Source organism: Macrobrachium rosenbergii, chromosome 14 (genome assembly GCF_040412425.1).
Source record: "Macrobrachium rosenbergii isolate ZJJX-2024 chromosome 14, ASM4041242v1, whole genome shotgun sequence".
Taxonomy (NCBI): domain Eukaryota; kingdom Metazoa; phylum Arthropoda; class Malacostraca; order Decapoda; family Palaemonidae; genus Macrobrachium; species Macrobrachium rosenbergii.
The window spans coordinates 48,152,753-48,174,886 of NC_089754.1; the positions used below are offsets into that span (position 1 = coordinate 48,152,753).

General features: G+C 35.6%; 1 protein-coding gene across 2 annotated transcripts in view; it reads left to right on the forward strand.

Moving 5' to 3' along the window:
* Nucleotides 1–17,393, forward strand: part of LOC136846113 (LIM/homeobox protein Awh-like) — a 129,650-nt gene extending 112,257 nt beyond the window's left edge. For both annotated transcript variants that reach the window (XM_067116857.1, XM_067116856.1), the window contains 3 exons: nucleotides 8,229–8,462; nucleotides 13,640–13,729; nucleotides 14,884–17,393. In XM_067116857.1, coding sequence (XP_066972958.1) covers nucleotides 8,229–8,462; nucleotides 13,640–13,729; nucleotides 14,884–14,945 — 386 coding nt within the window. In that variant the 3' untranslated portion in view covers nucleotides 14,946–17,393. The remainder of the gene's footprint in view (nucleotides 1–8,228; nucleotides 8,463–13,639; nucleotides 13,730–14,883) is intronic.
* The last annotated feature ends 4,741 nt before the right edge of the window (nucleotides 17,394–22,134 follow it).

The following is a 22,134-nucleotide window of genomic DNA, read 5'->3' on the forward strand; positions in this document are numbered from 1 at the left end:
GAATCTTGAAAAAGGAGAAATTTGATTGGATGTTATAGTTGTAATTTACTCTCTCTCTCTCTCTCTCTCTCTCTCTCTCTCTCTCTCTCTCTCTCTCTCTCTCTCTCTCTCTCTCTCTCTCTCAATGAAGCATCACGGAAGCATCCATATTTCACTTGGTACTCCTCTGTGATCCAGGAAATGTATAACATTTGTAACATTCTCTCTCTGTCTCTCTCTCTCTCTCTCTCTTTCTCTCTCTCTCTCAAGGGAGCATCATGGAAGCAGCCCGCCCTATTTCTCTTATTATTCTTTTATTATTCAGGGACTGTATAACATTTGTAACATTCAGTCTCTCTCTCTCTCTCTCTCTCTCTCTCATAAGGAAGCATTACGGAAGCATCCATACTTCTCTCATTGATTCATTCTTTGTTGTCAATGTACAACAGTTGCAACGTTTAATCTCTCTCTCTCTCTCTCTCTCTCTCTCTCTCTCTCTCTCTCTCTCTCTCTCTAAGGTAAACATCATGGGATCATTAGTATTTCCCTACGCTTTTCAAAGTTGTACTCTGTACTCTTCCTGTACTCTGCAGCAATTGCACAGCAATTGCATCAAATCAATAAACGCTTCGCAGCTTCCTCGAACACCCGAAAAATCAGGAGCTGGATTACGACACATTTTGTCCATTTTGTTACGGAGTTTTCCATCCATAGAAGATGGGAAATTCACATCCCCTTTGTAGGACAGTATTCTCTCCATTCTTCTTCAGTGTTATTCCATCACTCCAGTTCCTTGTTATTCCTTCAATCCAGTTCCTTGTTATTCCCTCAGTCCAGTTCCTTGTTATTCCCTCAATCCAGTTCCTTGTTATTCCCTCACTCTAATTCCTTGTTATTCCCTCACTTTAATTCCTTGTTATTCCCTCACTCCAATTCCTTGTTATTCCCTCACCCCAATTCCTTGTTATTTCCTTACTCCAATTCCTTGTTCTTCCTTCACTCCAATTCCTTGTTATTCCCTCAGTCCAGTTCCTTGTTATTCCCTCAATCCAGTTCCTTGTTATTCCCTCACTCCAATTTCTTGTTATTCCCTCAATCCAGTTCCTTGTTATTCCCTCACTCTAATTCCTTGTTATTCCCTCACTTTAATTCCTTGTTATTCCTTCACTCCAATTCCTTGTTATTCCTTCACTCCAATTCCTTGTTATTCCCTCACTCCAATTCATTGTTATTCCCTCAATCCAGTTCCTTGTTATTCCCTCACTCCAATTTCTTGTTATTCCCTCACTTTAATTCCTTGTTATTCCCTCACTCCAATTCCTTGTTATTCCCTCACCCCAATTCTTTGTTATTCCCTTACTCCAATTCCTTGTTATTCCCTCACTCCAATTCCTTGTTATTCCCTCACTCCAATTCCTTGTTATTCTCTCACTCCAAATCCTTGTCATTCCCTCACTCCAATTCCTTGTTATTCCCTCACTCCAATTCCTTGTTATTCCCTCAATCCAGTTCCTTGTTATTCCCTCACTCCAATTTCTTGTTATTCCCTCAATCCAGTTCCTTGTTATTCCCTCACTCCTAATTCCTTGTTATTCCTCACTTTATTGTTATTCCCTCACTCCAATTCCTTGTTATTCCCTCACTCCAATTCCCCCAACTCCTTGTTATTCCCTCAATCCAGTTCCTTGTTATTCCCTCCTCCAATTTCTTGTTATTCCCTCAATCCAGTTCCTTGTTATTCCCTCACTCTAATTCCATGTTATTCCCTCACTTTAATTCCTTGTTATTCCCTCACTCCAATTCCTTGTTATTCCCTCACCCCAATTCCTTGTTATTCACTTACTTCAATTTTTTGTTATTCCTTCACTCCAATTCCTTGTTATTCCCTCACTCCAATTCCTTGTTATTCTCTCACTCCAAATCCTTGTCATTCCCTCACTCCAGTTCCTTGTCATTCCCTCACTCCAATTCCTTGTTATTCCCTCACTCCAATTCCTTGTTATTCCCTCACTCCAATTCCTTGTTATTCCCGCACTCCAATTCCTTGTTATTCCCTCACCCCAATTCCTTGTTATTCCCTCACTCCAATTCCTTGTTATTCCCTCACCCCAGTTCCTTGCTCTTCCCTCACTACAGTTCCTTGTTATTCTCTCACCCCAATTCCTTGTTATTCCCTCACTCCAATTCCTTGTTATTCCCTCACTCCAATTCCTTGTTATTCCCTCACTCCAATTCCTTGTTATTCCCTCACTCCAATTCCTTGTTATTCCCTCGCCCCAATTCCTTGTTATTCCCTCAATCCAGTTCCTTGTTATTCCCTCACCCAAATTCCTTGTTATTCCCTCACTCCAATTCATTGTAATTCCTTCACTCCAATTCCATGTTATTCCCTCACTCCAATTCCTTGTTATTCCCTCACTCCAATTCCTTGTTATTCCCTCACCCCAATTCCTTGTTATTCCTTCACCCCAATTCCTTGTTCTTCCCTCACCCCAATTCCTTGTTATTCCTTCACCCCAATTCCTTGTTCTTCCCTCACTCCAATTCCTTGTTATTCCCTCACCCCAATTCCTTGTTATTCCCTCACTCCAATTCATTGTTATTCCCTCACTCCAATTCCTTGTTATTCCTGTCACTCCAATTCCTTGTTATTCCCTCACTCCAATTCCTTGCATGTCGCTCCATCCATTTTTTTCATTCTCTCCTCTCCTCTTCCTCATTTTCCTCTCCTGATCCTTCACGCTGCCCCGGCGTCTTTCCTTCACGCACACATACACACAGAAACAAACACACACACACACACACACACACACATTCCTCAACACCTCATATTGATCTTTGGTTGGGGGGAGCGAATTCTTCCCTCCACCCACCTTCTCTCTCTCTCTCTCTCTCTCTCTCTCTCTCTCTCTCTCTCTCTCTCTCTCTCTCTCTCTGACACTTCCTCACACTTCCTCTCGTCTCTTGTACCGCCATCTTTGATCATCTTCTGGCAAACATTTGTCTCTCGTTTGATTCAGTTTCTTTCTTCTTCTTCTTCTTTTTTCCACTGCACAGAAGTTTTCCTTTTTTTTTCGTTGTTGGTTGGGATTTGTTGTTCCTCCCGTTGTTTTTCTTTTGGGTTACGTTGTTTTTTTATCTTTTATTTTTGTAGGTTATACGCAAAAGAAAACAGCTTTAACGTGCTGCCGATGAAGCCTTATCGAAAGTTTTTTTTTCCTGGACACCGTATATTTGTTACTGAATATATTCCGTTCTCAATCGCAATTTAGATAAACAAACGCACACACACATATATATATATATATATATATATATATATATATATATATATATATATATATATATATATATATATATATATTTATTTATAAATACCTGTGTGTTGTTTTTGTGGGGTGTATGGCCCGTGTAAGGGGTGTATAACTATGTCAAGTCGTGGGTGATGAACAATGTGGCGAGTCTGGATGGATAATCTAAAAGGGTATTGCAATAGAAAACTGCAAAATTGGGAGACGGAGGCGAAAGTAATTAATGGCGTGGAAGGATATGGAAACAATTCTAAGGAAGGAAAACTGTTGGGAAGCTTTGAAGTTTTGGAGGTTTTGCGGGCCGGGGTAAATCGCTTGTAGATACAGAACAACTGCCCAGTTGGGAAGTGTTGTTACTGTATCAATAACTGTCCTTGTTTCCTTAAAATATGTGTTATTTTGAATTGTATATCAGGGAAAGTTGTCAGTTTCTTCATTATGTATATTTTTAGTGTTTTAGTTTTCTGAAAAGAAAACTCTTGTGCTGGCTTTGTCTGTCCGTATGTACTTTTTCCTGTCCACACTTTTTCTGTCCGCCCTCAGATCTTAAAAGCTACCGAGGCTAGAGGGCTGCAAATTGATACGTTGATCATCCACCCTCCAATCATCAAACATACCAAATTGCAGCCCTCTAGCTTCGGTAGTTTTGATTTTATTTAAGGTTAAAGTTAGCCATAATCGTGCTTCTGGCGACGATATAGGCCAGGTCACCACCGGGCCGTGGTTAAAGTTTCAAGGGCCGCGGCTCATGCAGTATTATACCGAGACCACCGAAAGATAGGTCTATTTTCGGTGGCCTTGATTATACGATGTACGAAAAACCTCGATTGCGGCGCATTTTTTACGTATTTAATTTTGTCTATTTCCCAGTATTTTATCTAAATACTTTCCTTTTTCCCATCCAGAATAAATATTTGTTTTTGCTCTTAGGTCAATAAATAGGACGAATTTCTCACGGAGACGACTGAACGTGCTGCCAAAAAATTTAGTCCAATATCCGATTCGTAAAAGTTTTTTCGATTTACTTTACGCCCAAAGTTTCATTAGGCTCAATTCATTAAAGTGTCAATGGGAGTATTTGCTGGTTACACAACTGTCAACTTTGGGGTCTACCGAGGAAAAAGTGGTCCTATCATGTCAGTCACTTTCCACGAGGAAAATAATCACCATCAGGATTTATCTGTCAAATCTTCGATCAGTTAAGTAAAATTAGCTTATCTCTTGTTTATCAAGAAAAACAAAGTATTTCATAAGTTATAATTCCTAGATGCCAATAGACTACCTGTGTTAAGTAAAATTAGGTCGTCATTTTCTGCTTATCATGAATGAAATATAAATATATATATATATATATATATATATATATATATATATATATATATATATATATATATATATATATATATATATATATATATATATATATATATATATATATTAATGTTAATACAAAGAGACCATCTGAGCTCAGTCCAGTTTTAAAAACATATGATACTTTATTAATCATTTGATATCTATAGATATTTACAATTCCGTTAAACCTGAATGAGAGCTTCGCCGACATTGCAGGATTCAGTAATGGCGAATGCTACTATGTCACAGCTCGCTAGGATGGGTTGTGAAAGGGCGCTTATATTTAGAATGAGTTAGATTGGGATAGACAGTCTGTTGTGCACAAGTTAAACACACCGTAGAAAAAAAAATGAAGCAAATAAGTAAAAATAATAAAGTCTTGTTAAATTTAACCATAATAATTCATTTCGAGGTACTGGGACATTTTGAAAGAAATCAAATGACTCTTTCTTAATATATACAACGTAAAACACATCGACGAGCGAGCGGTAAATAATTGTAAACGAACAAACAAGCTTGGACAATCTTTTCCGAAACAATCACCAACAGATTGCAATACTGGCAATCTAGCTACGTTCCTCTTTTGCATAATTGCTAGATTTCTGTTACAAATGGAAGTTTGGTCGCCTCCGCTTACCAAAACTGTATAATCCGTATGGATTTTCTACTTTTCATTTTATATATGAGACAAATGCATTACTTAATTTTTTTTTCAAGACGTGAAATTAGACTTAATCGGTTTCCCGTTTTTCACGATCAAATTTAATCCTACTTGTGAACTAACTGTGATTGCTCTTATTCTTCCCTTTCATTCCGCTTTGCTTCGTCACCGTTTCGTAAAAGTTCTCATTTTCTTGTTTTAGGCTTGCCCGTGAATTAGCATATTCATTTACTTCACTTCATGCGGTCGAATATCTCCTATTCACGTTTTCACTATTTGCTTTGAATGTTATTGAGAGTCCTTGGGGTTAGTTTACATTCCAGCGAATGTTTCCATAAGATTTTCCTTTTATATATTGATTTTATTTATTCATATTTATATTGCAATGTTTTGCTAGTCTTCGAGTGGCTTGCCATGAAAGCTTGTCCCTCGTATTGTATTTAAGTGTTGGTTGTTAATTTTTATATTCAGTTTTTCGTATTCGTATTTGGTACTCTTATATTCAGTTCGATTTACTGTCATTTGCTTATTTTATATACAATTAAAGCTACATGTTTATGATTATTGTAGAAAGTGTCACTTCTACTTCTTTTTAGTTTTCTGTAAAAGAAAACTATTGTGGCGGTTTTGTCTGTCCGTCCGCACTTTTTCTGTCCGCCCTCAGATCTTAAAAACTACTGAGGCCAGAGGGCTGCAAATTGGTATGTTGATCATCCACCCTCCAGTTATCAAACATACCAAATTGCAGCCCTCTAGCCTCAGTAGTTTTTAATTTATTTGAGGTTAAAGTTAGCCATAATCGTGCGTCTGGCAGCGATATAGGCTAGGCCACCACCAGACCGTAGTAAAGTTTCACGGGCCGCGGCTCATACAGCAGTATACAGAGACCACCGAAAGATAAATCTCTTTTCGGTAGCCTTGATTGCACGATGTAGCGGCTGTGTAGAAAACTCGATTGCGCCGAAGAAACTTCGGCGCATTTTTTACTTTTATTTATATCGTATACGCAAGTTCATAAAAACAAAAATTTATACTAATATCAATTCCGTAATTACCTTTCTCTTTGATGCTTCCTTTTTAATGACATTTCTCCATTAGCGCATTAATTTATTTTATTTGGTTAACTTTATTAATTTCGTAAGTATTTTACCATTTTCTGCCACGTTCTTCTCTACTTTTTCTCTCGTTGGCTAATTTAGAGATAAAATTCTTAACACTTTAGTTAAGCGCTGCTAAATTAAAGCTGCTAAATGAAGTGGTACATTTTTATTTGGTTTACGCCAGGTGGGGACCATTTAACCAATATCCTCAAACCTTTGACTGTGTCATAGGCTCTGTCATGTTGCCTCAGATTTCATTGCATTTCAGTTCGCTTGTTTGAATTAAGGCTGGTTTGAAGGTACAGACTTGGAATCACTTTAGTTAGTCATCTATTTATTTTTTTGATTTTTATTAATATATTTATTTATTTATAAGTTTTTTGTATTGAGTATATTTGATATTATTTATAATTAGGTACAGGTTTTGATAAGGATTGGTTTGAAGGTACAGACGGAATCACTTTAGTTATTTATCTATTTGTTTTTTTTTATTTTTATTTATATATTTATTTATTTATTTATTAGTTTTTTATATTGACCATATTTAATATTATTTATCATTAGGTTCAGGTTTTGATAAGGATGGTTTGAAGGTACAGATGGAATCACTTTAGTTATTTATTTATCTATTTTTTATTTATATATATATATATATTTACTTATTGATTAGTTTTTTGTATTGACTATATTTGATGTTATTTATAATTAGGTTCAGGTTTTGATAAGAATGGTTTGAAGGTACCAACGGAATCACTTTAGTTATTTATCTATTTGGTTTTTTTATTTTTATTTAAATATTTATTTATTGATTAGTATTTTGTGTTGACTATATTTGATATTATTTATAATTAGGTGCAGGTTTTGATAAGGATAGGTTTGAAGGTACTCTTGGATTCACCTTAGTTATGTAATTATATTTTTTTATTTTTATTTATATATTTATTTATTTATTAGTTTTTTTGTATTGAGTATATTTGATATTATTTATAAATAGATACAGGTTTTGATAAAGATGGTTTAAAGGTACAGACGTAATCACTTTAGTTATTTATCTATTTTTTTTTTTTATTAATATATTTATTTATTGATTAGTTTTTTGTATTGACCATATTTGATATTATTTATAATTAGGTACAGGTTTTGATAAGGATGGTTTGAAGGTACAGACGGAATCACTTTAGTTATTTATCTATTTATTTTTTTATTTTTATTTATATATTTATTTATTGATTAGTTTTTGTGTTGACCATATTTGATATTATTTATAATCAGGTTCAAGTTTTGATAAGAAAATTTATTGGTTACTCTTGCGAAGGTCAGTTTCAGTGGAGACTGTTTCCTCTTTATCTGTCGGGTTGCGTTTGAATCTCGATGACCTACTATTAACGATTGCAGAGATATGAGCTCCCTGTGTGCCTATCCTGTTTGCTCTTACCCTTGGTTTTTCTATAACGACTTTAACAGCAAATTTCATTAGGACTACAAGAAATGTTTTGTGTTCATATTGTCTATTACGTCTAGAAGAATGAATCTTCCATAAAATTTTTTTGTTTTAATTTTGCTTTTGCTTGTTTGTAAGGAACAAAAAAATTTCAAGAGTGAAACAAGTTACTATTCCAGTTATCATTATTAATATGGTGGCTATTATTATTATTATTATTATTATTATTATTATTATTATTATTATTATTATTATTATTATAATATGTTGTCACTCAGATCAACCATTTCTTTACAACCCGTTCCTCCTGTCACCTGGAACTTCTTCTTCTTCTTCTTCTTCTTCAAGCCTGGCTCTTGTTTACCTGGAATCTTTCCTTCCAGAGAACACAGACGGCGAGGGCAGCCAGCGGAAGAGCAAGCGAGTGCGGACGACATTCACAGACGAACAGCTGCAGGTTCTGCAGGCCAATTTCCAGATAGATTCGAACCCGGACAGCCAAGACCTGGAGCGCATAGCGCAGTTGACGGGGCTCAGCAAGAGAGTGACGCAGGTCTGGTTCCAGAATTCCAGGGCGAGGCAGAAGAAACACATGTCGTCCAAGAAGCATCAGCAAGGTTAGATGCCAGAGCTGTTGAAAGGAGAACATTCTGGTTAAACTTGGATTATAAATTTTTTTTGTTGTTTTGGAGAAAATTTTTTCTGTTAAATATTTTGGTAGTTATTTTGTTAATTGTTTATTTTTTGTTAATTATTGATTATAATTTAGTCCAGGTTTTTAAAATTTTTTTTTATTATTATTATTTTGATTTTTTTATTGCTTTTGTAGATTGTTCAAAGATTTTTCAGGCTTGTCTCACAATGCATATGTAATTATATTTAGGTAGCTGACGTGTAATACTTTATATATATATATATACTATATATATATATATATATATATATATATATATATATATATATATATATATATATATATTATATATATATATATATATGTATATATATATATGTGTGTGTGCATATGTATGTATATATATACACATATATACATATTTGAACTTTGCATTAGGATATTATACTGCCATTCATTTACGTTGATTTCTCCCACGAGCTCCCAGATATCATGCGAATGCTTTTCTGCAGAGTAATTGCTTGCGCACTTGTAAAAACAGCGATTTTTATTTTCTGCAAAAACGACAGGAACCTCGCACACTGAAATAAAAAAAAAGCTCCTTTTCATTTTCCGACGCGTCACGTGACCCGGTGACGTAATTATAGATGAATGACGCGTGATTGGCCCAACACCGTCGCGTGACGCAATTTCCCCGCCATTGAGAGTCACGTGTCTCTTGAATCAATTTATTCGAGATAATGAATGAAGGAAAAGGGGAAGGAAGTGTCACACCTACAGGCGATAAGGTCGCGAGTATAATGAGCTCTGAATGAGATTTTGGGTTATAATGACAAATTCACCGACGTCTTTCTGTTATTCAGTGTTGGAAAGAAGTTCCCGAGGAAAGCATTGCCTGCCGTATGTCACCTGATCCCTCTTTCATTGGCCAAAAATCCTGAATTTCGGATGATTGCAAATTTCTTGTAGGATTTTCAACGTGGAATTTGAAAAAATTCCGCTAAATAGTGGGATAATTAATTTATATTGTTAATTAATAACCGCTTTATGTCGTGTTGATTAGCAACACTGTTTTTATAGACCTAAGAAGATGAAACTACGTTTTCATAGCCGTGATTTCTGTAAATTTGCATTTCTTTTACTCATTTTGGTGTCTTCTAATGTCGTTGTCCAACTTCTTGAACTTAGGCTTAATTTAGTTTTCACCCCTGAAGAAAAAAATTAATTCTGGCTAGTCCCATGATCTAGTTAAACTGTTCTATAATAATAATAATAATAATAATAATAATAATAATAATAATAATAATAATAATATCCCGGAAGAAGACCGTCTTTCAAACAAACTTCGTTAAAAAGAATGGCCGTCTGAGTGCCGTCGAGTTTATATCTCGTATAGAAGAGTTTCTTTGCGTGTTCAAAGTTCATTTATTCCTTAACATTTCGTTAGTACTCTCTACCATTTACTGAAAGGCGAATGAAGCCATGGGTGTAATAATAATAATAATAATAATAATAATAATAATAATAATAATAATAATAATAATAATATTTCACAGACTTTCCTGGCCATGCCTATGTCACACACGCGCACACACACATATATATAGATATAGATATAGTATGATATATATATATATATATATATATATATATATATATATATATATATATATATATATATATATATATATAATTTTATAAAGTATGATATTAGGTTCAGGAATCTTAACCTTCAGTACTTAAAACCACCGGTAGAGATTTTAAGAGTTGGAGGCAAGTAAATCTACGGGGTGTTCACATCCAGTTAGCTATTATGGTACTGAGAGGGAATTTGACCAGATTAAGTTTGTCAAATATTGTGAATAAAAAATATGTCAAATTTCCAGACTTTAATAGGATTTATATTATTATTATTTGTTCAGTGAGCTTTAATTTGTAATTAACGGTACAGAAAAATAACTATAATTACTATTTTTGTCATTTAGATTATTTGCTGTTGAGTTTGTCAATGAGTTCAATCTGGAGCTACAGAACTTTAGCAATGATATTCATAGATTCATGTGAGTAAAAATAAAAAAAATCTTAAATTAACATAATTCTCTGAACAGCAGTCATTTCATCTCTTGTGGATTTTTAGTGTTAAGTTTTATTTAATATTATAATGACGGAACTGCTGATACTGTTGTAGAAAAATTCGCTCTGTCTTGGGCGAACTTCAAAATGATGTTGATTCATTTCAAATGCTTTGAAGGAAGAAACTATCCCGTTGCCTTTTTATCTACAATATGCTGAATCTCTCTCTCTCTCTCTCTCTCTCTCTCTCTCTCTCTCTCTCTCTCTCTCTCTCTCTCTCTCTCTCTCTCTCTCTCTCTCCCCCAAATAAGAATTTATTACACTAGGTTACCGATAAGAACGAGAGAAATTACCATGGAGTTAAGTACATAATAATATGTATGTATGTATGTATGTATATATATATATATATATATATATATATATATATATATATATATATATATATATATATATATATATATATATATATATAGTCAAAATGAAAGGAACTGATAGATTTTACAAGTGTTAGCTGTTATAGTTTATAGTCTAAAGTTATTGCTAGTGTTTGTTATTGTTTATTGCTTATTTTCACTTACGCCCTTCAAAGGTATTATTGTAATAGCTGTAGATATGAGCGAAGATTCGGATAACCAAAATAAAAACTTTATAATGCAATGGAAAGATCAGGGTTAACTACAGCGACAAGAAAGAGAAAAAGAAAGGCGGGGGCGGGGACGGGGGCGGGGACGGGGATGGGGCCGGGGAGAGGGGAGCGGGGGGAGATCGCGGATGTATAGGCGTTGCATTTGTGACCCTGTGGAGGGAATGTTTGATGCAGCAGGCATTATGCAAGAAGAAGAAAAAGAAGTTCAATAAGAGGAGCGAGAGAGAGAGAGAGAGAGAGAGAGAGAGAGAGAGAGAGAGAGAGAGAGAGAGAGAGAGAGAGAGAGAGAGCATTTATAAGTAAGAACGCTAGCCACGGTAAACAGAGAGAGAGAGAGAGAGAGAGAGAGAGAGAGAGAGAGAGAGAGAGAGAGAGAGAGAGAGAGAGAGAGGGCATTTACAAATAAGAACAGTAGACATGAGAGAGAGAGAGAGAGAGAGAGAGCTTTTACAAGTAAGAACACTAGACATGGTAAAGAGAGAGAGAGAGAGAGAGAGAGAGAGAGAGAGAGAGAGAGAGAGAGAGAGCATTTACAAGTAAGAACACAAGACACGGTAGAGAGAGAGAGAAAGAAGAGAGAGATGAGAGAGAGAGAGAGAGAGAGAGAGAGAGAGAGAGCATTTACAAGTAAGAACACAAGACACGGTAGAGAGAGAGAGAGAGAGAGAGAGAGAGAGAGAGAGAGAGGTGGGTGTGTCAGGGAGCCGTTGGCGTGGCAGGCAAGGGGGTCGTTAGCGATGTTTGCTCCCTGTCAGTCCGTGAGCTAATCATACACAATTAAGGGCAAGCGATCCTTATCGCGTCTTGACAGCTGACCCGCCGTACTGTTATCTCTAGACGACTGCTCAATGGCGGGAAAAAACGCCAAGGGTGATCGCCAACCCCCAACGCCAAGGGTTATCGCCAACCCCCATCGCTACCTCGCACCTCTTACAGTTTTGTGTATCTGCCTCTTTCTATTTTTGTCTTTCGGGATGGACAAACCCATTCTCCTTTCCCCCCTTCGACTGGCCACAACCCTCTCTCCCCTCCCTCAAGGTTCTCGAAGAATAGAAAAATCGACAGATAATCCATGGCAGCTATCGTATTGTTCTCTCTGATGAAAGCCGTTTCTTCTCTTTAAGGTGTCTGGTGTTGTATGTACCAGAAATTGTTTGAGGGATGAAACTTTATAGGGCTTTATTCTGTGCCTTGGATTCCTTTCTCTTTAGATATGATCTTCGAGAAATGTGGCTTTATATCAGTACTTTATGTCTCGATTTTGAAGCGTGTATGGGTATTTTAAAGGTGGCTAAACTATGAAGCATTTGTTAACAAGTCTTTGTTCCTCAACAATATGAAGAACAAGTGCATATCTTCCAATGCCCAACTTGCAAGTGTGAAAGTTTGACCAAGTCACAGGAGAACTGAATTAATTATTGCTTTTGCTTGTATTTAATATGAATAGTGTCTCTACTAAACTTGTAAGAGCTAAAAGGACTCCGCTGTTAGCTAGGCGTTTCCTACATGTGCAACGGTCAGTAGGAAGCAAAAAAAAAAAAAAAAAAGTCTGTATTCAAATTACCTACGTGGTGCATTTTTAATAATTTTAAACGCTCTCAGGATGAAGACTTGCCTGAGAACATCATACAACATTCTCCAATTTCAGTTACTTTTAAAAGTATCTTTTTCTTCGATGAAAACGAAAACTAGTTTTCCGTAATTTGAGAGAAAACTCCTGACGATTTTATATGACGTGAAGCTTCCTTCCGGATTTTTTCCCACTTCAACTGTAGTGGTTTGGTTTGCTAGCACTCTCGTAAATATTCCCTGAACAAGAACCATAATTTAAAGAGATATGATTGAGGAGGACAGCTCCCATCCATTGGAGTAGATTGATTAGAAGGTTTTAGCTTAGTTATTCGAAGACGAGACAGAATCACTTTTAAAAAGCTTGTGCATTGAGTTATTCCGATTTTTCGTGGTCACTGTAAATATTGTTTTTTTCTGTTTTTTTTTTTTTTTGAGAGAGAATCAAGATATCCGATGGAGTTTCTCCTAATTTCGTATTAATACAACTAATTCCAAGATGATTGACGGTAATAACGAAATTTAATTTTTCATTAATAAAAACATTTTTAATGATATTCATTTGATGTCCTTCAAATTTTGAAAATGGTGTTTGCAGTGGTAAAACAACACTTTAACAGAAAATGTTGCTAGGTGTATAATTAGATTTATCGAGTGCAGCACTGCAATACCAGTAACCTTAATGTCTAACAATAATATTTGTAAGGATGATAACTTAGTGAAACAACAACATAAACAGTGACAATAAAAAGGGATAATGATAAAATAATATCAACCTGTCTTTCTGGTAAGAACTATAACATCCTAATTCATTTATGCTTATAATAACAATAGCAACGAAAATTAACATTTCTTTTGTTTTATTTCAGGTCTGGATCGTGCATTGCAGGATATGAATGGCTCCCTAGCAAGAACCATTGATCTTCACTTCATGTATTCCTTCAGACCACAGAGCGTTGGTGAGAGGATTTTTTTTTGTCTTTCGCTGTTGTAGAACGAATTTTTACGTCTTGTATGTTTTGACATGTCCTTTGGAAAAAAAGTATCTAAAATTGAAAATAATTTCTAAGAGTATTCTAATTAGAAATCAGTTGAAATTTATAATTTTTATAATTTTTGATACGGTTTTTTTGAAGAAAAAGTTGCACATTTACTAGGAGATCTTGGACACCGTTACATCACGTTTGCTTTGACGTGTCCTTGGAAAGACTATTAAAAATAAAAATAATATCCAAGAGTATCTAAATTGAGAAATTAATTAAGAGTTATAAAAGTATACAATTTTTATAATTTTTTATATAGTTTACTTTTAAAGAAAAAGTTGCGCATTCACGAAGTGATCTTGGACTTAATTTTTTTTATGTTTTTACACGTGATGTCACTTTTAACGTTTTTTTCTTTAATAGTTTGATCTCTTGTACCTTTTAGTATCCTGTTTTTTTTATGCTGCTCCGAGATTTTTTTTTTTTTTTTCGAGTTTTTTTTTTTTTTTTTAGGTTACTTCAGCTGTGATCTCAGTTTGGAAAGTTTTCTCCAAATGACCATCTTGATCTCTTGTTTTCAAAAGTTTTGTCCTTGTTTCTTCGTTTTCTCATTTTTAAAAATAGTTTTGTTTTTGTTTTATGATCTCGGTATTGATTTTTTTCGTTCCTCTGTAACCTCAATTTTCAAAACTAATTTTTTGCTCCTCTGCTATCCTGTTTAAAAATAATTTCAAAACAGTTCAATATTTTTGTCATTTCCTCTTAATTCTTTTAGTTAAACCGTAACTATCAATGAACAAGTGATGTCTTCATTTTCTTCTTCTTAAGTTTATGTTTTCTCCTCATAAAGGATTCTATTATATTTCATCCAGCTATTGAATCAATTTATCCTTATGTTTTTTTTTTACTTATTTGCATTTGGAGATTTGATATCCTAATTAAAAATATAAATTTAAATTCAAATCCAAACTAAATTTTTATTCATATGCATACAACTATTAAACAAATACAAAAAACTTTGCTACATATTAATTCGCATTGCCAGAGTGTATTTATTGACGTTTCATCCTTCATACTTCCTGCAGGCAAAGGCAATATTCTCCTGATTTATTTTTGTTTACACGTTGCAGAGCCCGATGACTCCTCCTCCCCAGAGACCCCCGTGATGACCATGATGCAAGGGGAGGTGTGACATCACGACTCCGGGTGACCTTCATCCTCGTCTCACTGGTGACATCTCTCCTCTTCTTCTTCTTCCTGACAATGTCTCACCTTAAAGGATTCGTAGTAGTAGTAGCAGCAGTAGTAGTAGTAGTAGTAATCACACCTGGATTACCTGTACACCGGCTCCCGCTTCTGGACGTGGGTCACGCCCTCACTGATGAAAGTGTTTATTTAAAAAGGGTGTTGTGATCCATTTCTGTCCGAGTTGTGGGTTTTCGTCTGTTTTTGTGTATTGCCAGCGACAAGGAGGTTGTGGATATCCTTACGTGATTGTAGATTCCTATATGGCCTATTGGTTTAGATGGAAGAAATATGTTTTTAAAATTTTGGGAATCTAATTTTTTTTTTCGTGCGGTTCTATCCGTACGTAGGTCGTATGGCAGTGACCATATTGTAGATTCCTATATGGCCAATGGTTTAGATGGAGCAGACGAGCTTTTAAAAATCTTGGAATGCAAGAAATTTGTGTTCGTACAACTGGCTGATCATCCACACTTGTTTTTTCGACCCGAGATCCACTGCTGAAAATCGTAGGATTTTGGCATCTGTACAAAGTCAAGATTAAGGTGTTTCATTCACAGGAGAAGAAATATTCAGCGTTCGTTTTCATCCACCCATTTCTCTCGTGAATTCCCGGGGCTCCTACTTTCATTGACGAACGCCAAGGAGGTGTCACTCTCCCGTCATCAGGACCTCTTGAGAACAGGCACTCAATCATTCCGAATTTGTAAATAGTATTCACCCATGAACTGAACTCCATGTCCCATCGTGCGTTTCTCTCCAGGTCTTCTTCTTTATTTATGTCACGTTACGTTTGTTCGTTTTTTTTTTATTTATGCTGTCTTTCTTACTCGAGAGTACGTTTAGATTCTCTCTCTCTCTCTCTCTCTCTCTCTCTCTCTCTCTCTCTCTCTCTCTCTCTCTCTCTCTTTTGAAGGCATGAAACGAAAGAGAACTCTATCTCATCATTCCTGTTGTCTTTCTTACTCAAGAATACGTTTAGGTGTCTCTCTCTCTCTCTCTCTCTCTCTCTCTCTCTCTCTCTCTCTCTTGAAGGCAAGAAATGAAAGAGAGCCCCATCTCACCATTTTCATAGATATCATCATCATCATCGTCATCATCTGATTAATTGTATAGACAAACTGCTTTATTTTTAAAACTCTTAGCAATCTACCGATGTTACCTCTACTCTCTTATAGAATCTATAAGATCCTCGACAGTAATTCCGTCGGTACTCGTTGCTGCCTACGTAAATTTCTCATTGGTCATTCATGAATGCTTGAATGAGTAAGGCTCAGCGATCCGGAAAAGTAGTGCCAACTTTAACTTCTTTATCAGTGCTACCAACCATTAATTTTTTTTGTATTGTTTTGCTAATAGTCTTTGAATCTGTATTGTTTTCTGCTAACAGTCTTCAAAATTTATATTTTTCTATGCTTTACCTACATTGATATTAGTTTCCTATAAATGCTATTTGACCTCCAATCGTTTCTTCAAAATAAGCCTAGGATTTTTTCCCTGTGTATAATCAGGGGTACCAACCTATAAGGGTTTTTTTACCTGTGTATAATCAGGGGTACCAACCTACAACAAACTTTCCGACTGGTGGAACGCGTTGACACTATTTCCTCTATCGAATTTTCTTCTTTGCTTAGAACCTCTCCAACCAGCTCTCAGTAGTATCAGTCTTAAGAGAGTGGAGGTAACACAAAGGATTTTTAATTTTTTTGCTGAAAAATATTCTAAAACCGTTTCAACATCGTCTTTAGGTGTAGGTGACGTCAGAGCAAATTCATGTCTTTCAGTGTTAAGTGTTGTGCTGAAGGCTTGCCAGGGCGGTCTTGCCACGCATAACTGAAGAGGTTGACAGTTGCCTGAGGTAGTAATTGCCGTTGCTAATAAAAGCGAAGTCTGGCGCTTAAGAGAGCGATGTCTGCTGAAGAGTGTCCATTCGATTTTAACTACAGACTGTTCTCGGTGGTAACTAAAGGTTCTTTGCAGCGTCCTTTCGGCCCCTAGCTGCAGCCCCCTTTCATTCCTTTTACTGTACCTCCATTCACATTATCTTTCTTCCATCTTTCTATCCACCCTCTCCTAACAATTATTTCATAGTGCAACTGCGAGGTTTTCCTCCTGTTACACCTTTCAGACCTACCTGATCCCATTTTCTTTTCCAGATCTGAATGACCTTATAGGTCCCAGTGCTTGGCCTTTGGCCTAAACTCTATCTTCCATTCCATTCGGTGATAACCCTCACTTGACGCCAACCTTTATATTTTTATCTGTAGTTTCATAGTCCATAGAAGTGGATTCTCTCTTTCACTCTGAAACAATTACTTTATTAAGGTATGGTGGACGATCTATGTGGTTAATGTTCATTTTCAAAGGGGAGGAGTAAAACAATTATAAAAATAAACAATTATTACGTAACTCCAATGACATGTTTTAACACATTCATTTCCTGAGGCCGTTGCCTCCTTTCTTCTTATTACGATACACGCCTGTTGAAGATATTACTCTTTATCAGGTATTCTTCAGTTTCAAAACTAATTATGGGATCTCTTCAGTGCACAGGAAGGCAATTTTGAAATAGCAACAATTTAGAATGGTTGGCACATTCTCCTCCCATAACCATAGAATCTCAGTTGTTTAATGTCAGTGATGGGGAACAGCTGATATACATTCTCGACACCATAAATGGAACCGTAAGAGCAGACCCCGTAGGGGGCGTAGTGCCGTCAGTGCACATCATACGGTGCACTGTAGGCATTACTTAAGGTTCATTGCAGCGTGTCTTCGGCCCCAAGCTGCAACCCCTTTCGTTCCTTTTACTGTACCTCCTTTCATATTCTCTTTCTTCCATCTTACTTCCCACCCTCTCCTAGCAATTGATTCACAGTGCAACTGCTTTGAGGTTTTCCTCCTGTTACACCTTTCAAACCCTTTACTCTCAACTTCCCTTTCATCACTGAATGACCTCATAGGTCCCAGTACTTGGCCCTTGGCCTAAATTCTACATATTCAATACCACAGTTGGAACTGCAAGAGCAGACATAACTCATTCCCCGATCAACCAGGCAAATGTAGAACCTCTTCAACGCTGTCACAGTGGATATGTCATTTCATTCTTGTTATATACGAAATAAAAAATAAATAAATAAAAGCCTTCGGTAACATTTTATCATATCTAACTGTTACATATATTTAGCCAATTAAGTTTCAGGTTACTAAAGGGTTGGGAGATGATAGGTTGTGCTATAAATGATAGGATCTGTAATTCGTAGCATCTAACTATTTATTTGTTTTAAGTGGAAGGATTCGATTCCTTTACGTAAGGAAAAAAAAACAAAGGAGTTTGTTAATCCTTTGTATCTAGTTCAGCTAAGCCAAAGAGAATCAAACTTAAATGGTATTGCTTCGGTAAGTTTAAATGTCTTCCTTCCTATTAATTCTTTCTCATTTATTTTCCGTTTGTTTAATTTTCTCTTTATCTTCGTTTTGTTCAGTGTACTTTAAGCGCCATTGGTCGATATGTTTTTTTTGTTTTGTTTATGTGCATTGTATTTATAAACGGGGTCACGTGACCAAGGCTATTTAATAGCTATCTGGTAATAAGCATTTTAGATGAACTAAAAGACTGGATTTACCATCTTATGAAGGTCTTTCGGTTGTAATGTATATTGGCGCTTTGACACTGAACTAAAAAAATATCAGTGAGATTGTTTGCAAGCACATCGGAGAACGCAAAACGTAATTTGGGAATAATATTATATATATATAATATATATATATATATATATATATATATATATATATATATATATATATATATATATATATATATATGTATTTGCACACAAGCAAAGGTTGTGACTAAGAACGTTAAAATGCGTCACAGATAACCGTTTAGCATCAGCTGTTAGAATTGAAAACAAAGATTCACCAAAACATTCGTGAAACTGTCTGTATTCAACATTTTTTCCCATTTATTTACAGTAATTCATTTTATTTTCATCTCATTCATTATTATCTTATTTGTCTCTCCAAAGGATTACGTATTATCTAATTCCTCTCCGTGTTTCATTCCAACATTCTGTCATAGAGTAATTATCTGATGTATGGATATTTATGAAGTAATCAACTCACTGTAAAGTATTAAAATCACCATCATTTGAAAAAAAATATATATATACAGAATACTGTGTACGCTGTATCACCCTGTTAGAGTTTTATACCGTTTGAATGTACATATAAGTAGTTGCCAACCGAGCATGCAAACTCTGTTATACTACTCATTTCTGAAAATGTGTATTATGTGTGTGTAACAAATTCTCCCTCCTCATATATATATATATATATATATATATATATATATATATATATATATATATATATATATATATATATATATATATATATATATATTCCCTTCCATTACTGACGTGGCCCTTTTGTGAGCAGTTTTCCTTGGGGAATCTCGTTGTTGTACTTTTAAACTGATAAAAACATTTCCTCATCATTGAATTAAGTATTCACTTTGCATAAATATTGCTGATGTGTAATCGTTCCCGTCTTACCAATTCTCACACTGATACAGAGGATTATATATATATTATTATATATATATGTATATATTTACATATATATACATATTTTACACACACAAGTATGATTGTATGCATATTTGTGCTGTGTAACTTGTACACACACACACACACACACACGCCCTCGCATTTTACTAGTAAACTTGGAGAAGGAACGCAAAGATCAGTATTTTACAGTAATGAAATCCCCAGTAAGAAGGAGAAAAAACCTGCGGACATAATTGTATCCATAATGTTTACAATCCTTGTGAAATGCTTGAATGGAAGTCCGGGGCTCATATTGCTGCCTCAGCTGACCGCCATTAGTTAGGAATGAAAGATGGAAGGGCCTCGTCAAGGTTTCACTTCGCGATGAATTAACACTTAGAAAACCTTTATTTATTTCATCTCGGTTTCAATATACATACAACAAATGTTATGTAATAAAATCATTGTTAATTGGCTTTGTTTTCATGACCTGGTTTTACGTTTAAGGTGAGATGTTAGCTGTGCTGTGAGGCTAACTTTTTAGAGCATGGATGATCGTGAGTTCGAAGCTCGGAACAAGAGATGGGAAGTGGGTGATTTGGTGCCTTTGTGACTTAGGATATTGGTTACTCTTCCCATTGGCCTTTGCGCCAGAACAGTCATCACAGAATATCTGTCTTCATCACGATGCAACGAAAATTATAGGGCAGTGGCTACAAAGAAGCTATATCTCAAGAGCTTTAACGACAATCTTGGACAGGAACGCGGAATCAAACACTGGCATTGGCTGTTGTCTGCACAAGTACAACCAATGAATGGAAAATGGTCCTTTTTGACGATATTAAAAACTTCAAAAATAAACCGTATAGGAGACGGAAGACTAAGCAGCAGATGAACATGGAAATAAAAATGATTAGATCTTTAATGTGCAGTTTTATCATGTAGAGCTATACAGCGAGAGCACATCCAGATAGATTTTGAGGTGCCTGGAATAAGGCATATTTTACTTTCGAGCTTTGTCACAGTATATAATCTTTCAAGCAAAACTGGCTTTGAACAATTTATTGTTACATTGTGTTAAATGGAAACTAATAAAGCTTCTTTTTAGAATTCTACGATATAGTAGAAAGATAGGCTAATCGAGAATCCGTTTCATATCCATTTGGTGTTTACTTCTAAATGGAAAATAGAGTGACGAATCTAAATACATAATATTCGTCTTTCCAAAGTTGCAACCATATATAGATATAAGAATCACAAATAACTTTATTATAAACATTCAGAGTCAGGCTTAAAAAAAAAAAGAAGTGGTAACATCCTGGTCTCCGAATCCTACAAGGAAACTAAGAAGAGTCTGAGGAACCATGGTTTGTCTGTGGTTGTTTCTGATCGGCCAACTAAATTTGTGCTCCGTTACGTGTCGACGTTCTCGACGGATCAAATTTGCAATTCGGTGCGATACAGTAAGATTTCTAATGGAACAGCAAATAATCCGGAGAGCCAAACTACAGCCTGGTGTCAAGCATGCTAAACCTCCGTCGAATTCTGGTCCATCGGTCTAGTACTCCCGAGAACAGATGAAGGTAGGCTAGCCTACGGTACATTTTTTTTTCATTGCTTTTCAGGAGGACTATGCTACTTTTAAACTGAAACCGATACATGAACCACATATTTATTCGACTATTTATCTTGTATTATATGCATTTCCTAACCACCATTGTTTAGGCGGACCACTCGTTTTTACGTTTTCTCTTCACCTTATAACTTGTGAGTACCCTGGGGTGTCCCGGTAGGAAATCTAGGTTTACGGGCGTAAAAAAAAAAAAAAAAAAAAGGAACTAGAGCAATTCATCAGCAAGAAAGTAGGAATGCATAAATCACATACTCAATCGAAGATGAATAGTTCATATATATTCAAGAGTAGCAGTAAAAAAAGTTTCAAATCATAAAAATGTAGGATGGACAATTACAGGAGGCATCCTTAACCTTCAAAAACCTAACCTTCCCGAAGCTAATCGTCAGTAAAGTAACCTAACCCAGGTTAATGGGTGCGTACTTTGGCTGACAAACACCATATGGTACTTTAGCATAGGAATTTATGAAGTTTTATTGGCTGACAAGGTAGGTAATTATTAAATAACAGAAAACAGGAAAGCTCCCCAAAAATTTTATAACACCTCTCAATATTCAAGAACATGGTACGGAAAACTTTCAAAATAGTATCGCTGGACTTAGAAAATGATGCAAGCCTTCACATCTTTAACAGCAGATGCGTGAATTTTTATTCACGTTTAACCTATATTTACTTATGGATTATGCAGAAATTGCCATCATTCAACCATTTCTGATATCAAATTCAGTTTGGGCTAGGAAATAAAGTATCGTAGTAATACTTTTGATCAATTAATTTATCAGTAACATAAACCAATTGTTTTTCTGACCATTTATCACGTGTTATATATTTTTCATCATCACTGGATGTGCAGACCACTCGTTTGTATCTTTGATTATCCATACCTCTTAACAGTTATGGGATGGGCCAGTAGGAAACTAGGACAAAGGCGTGAATTACACTAAAGGGAATCC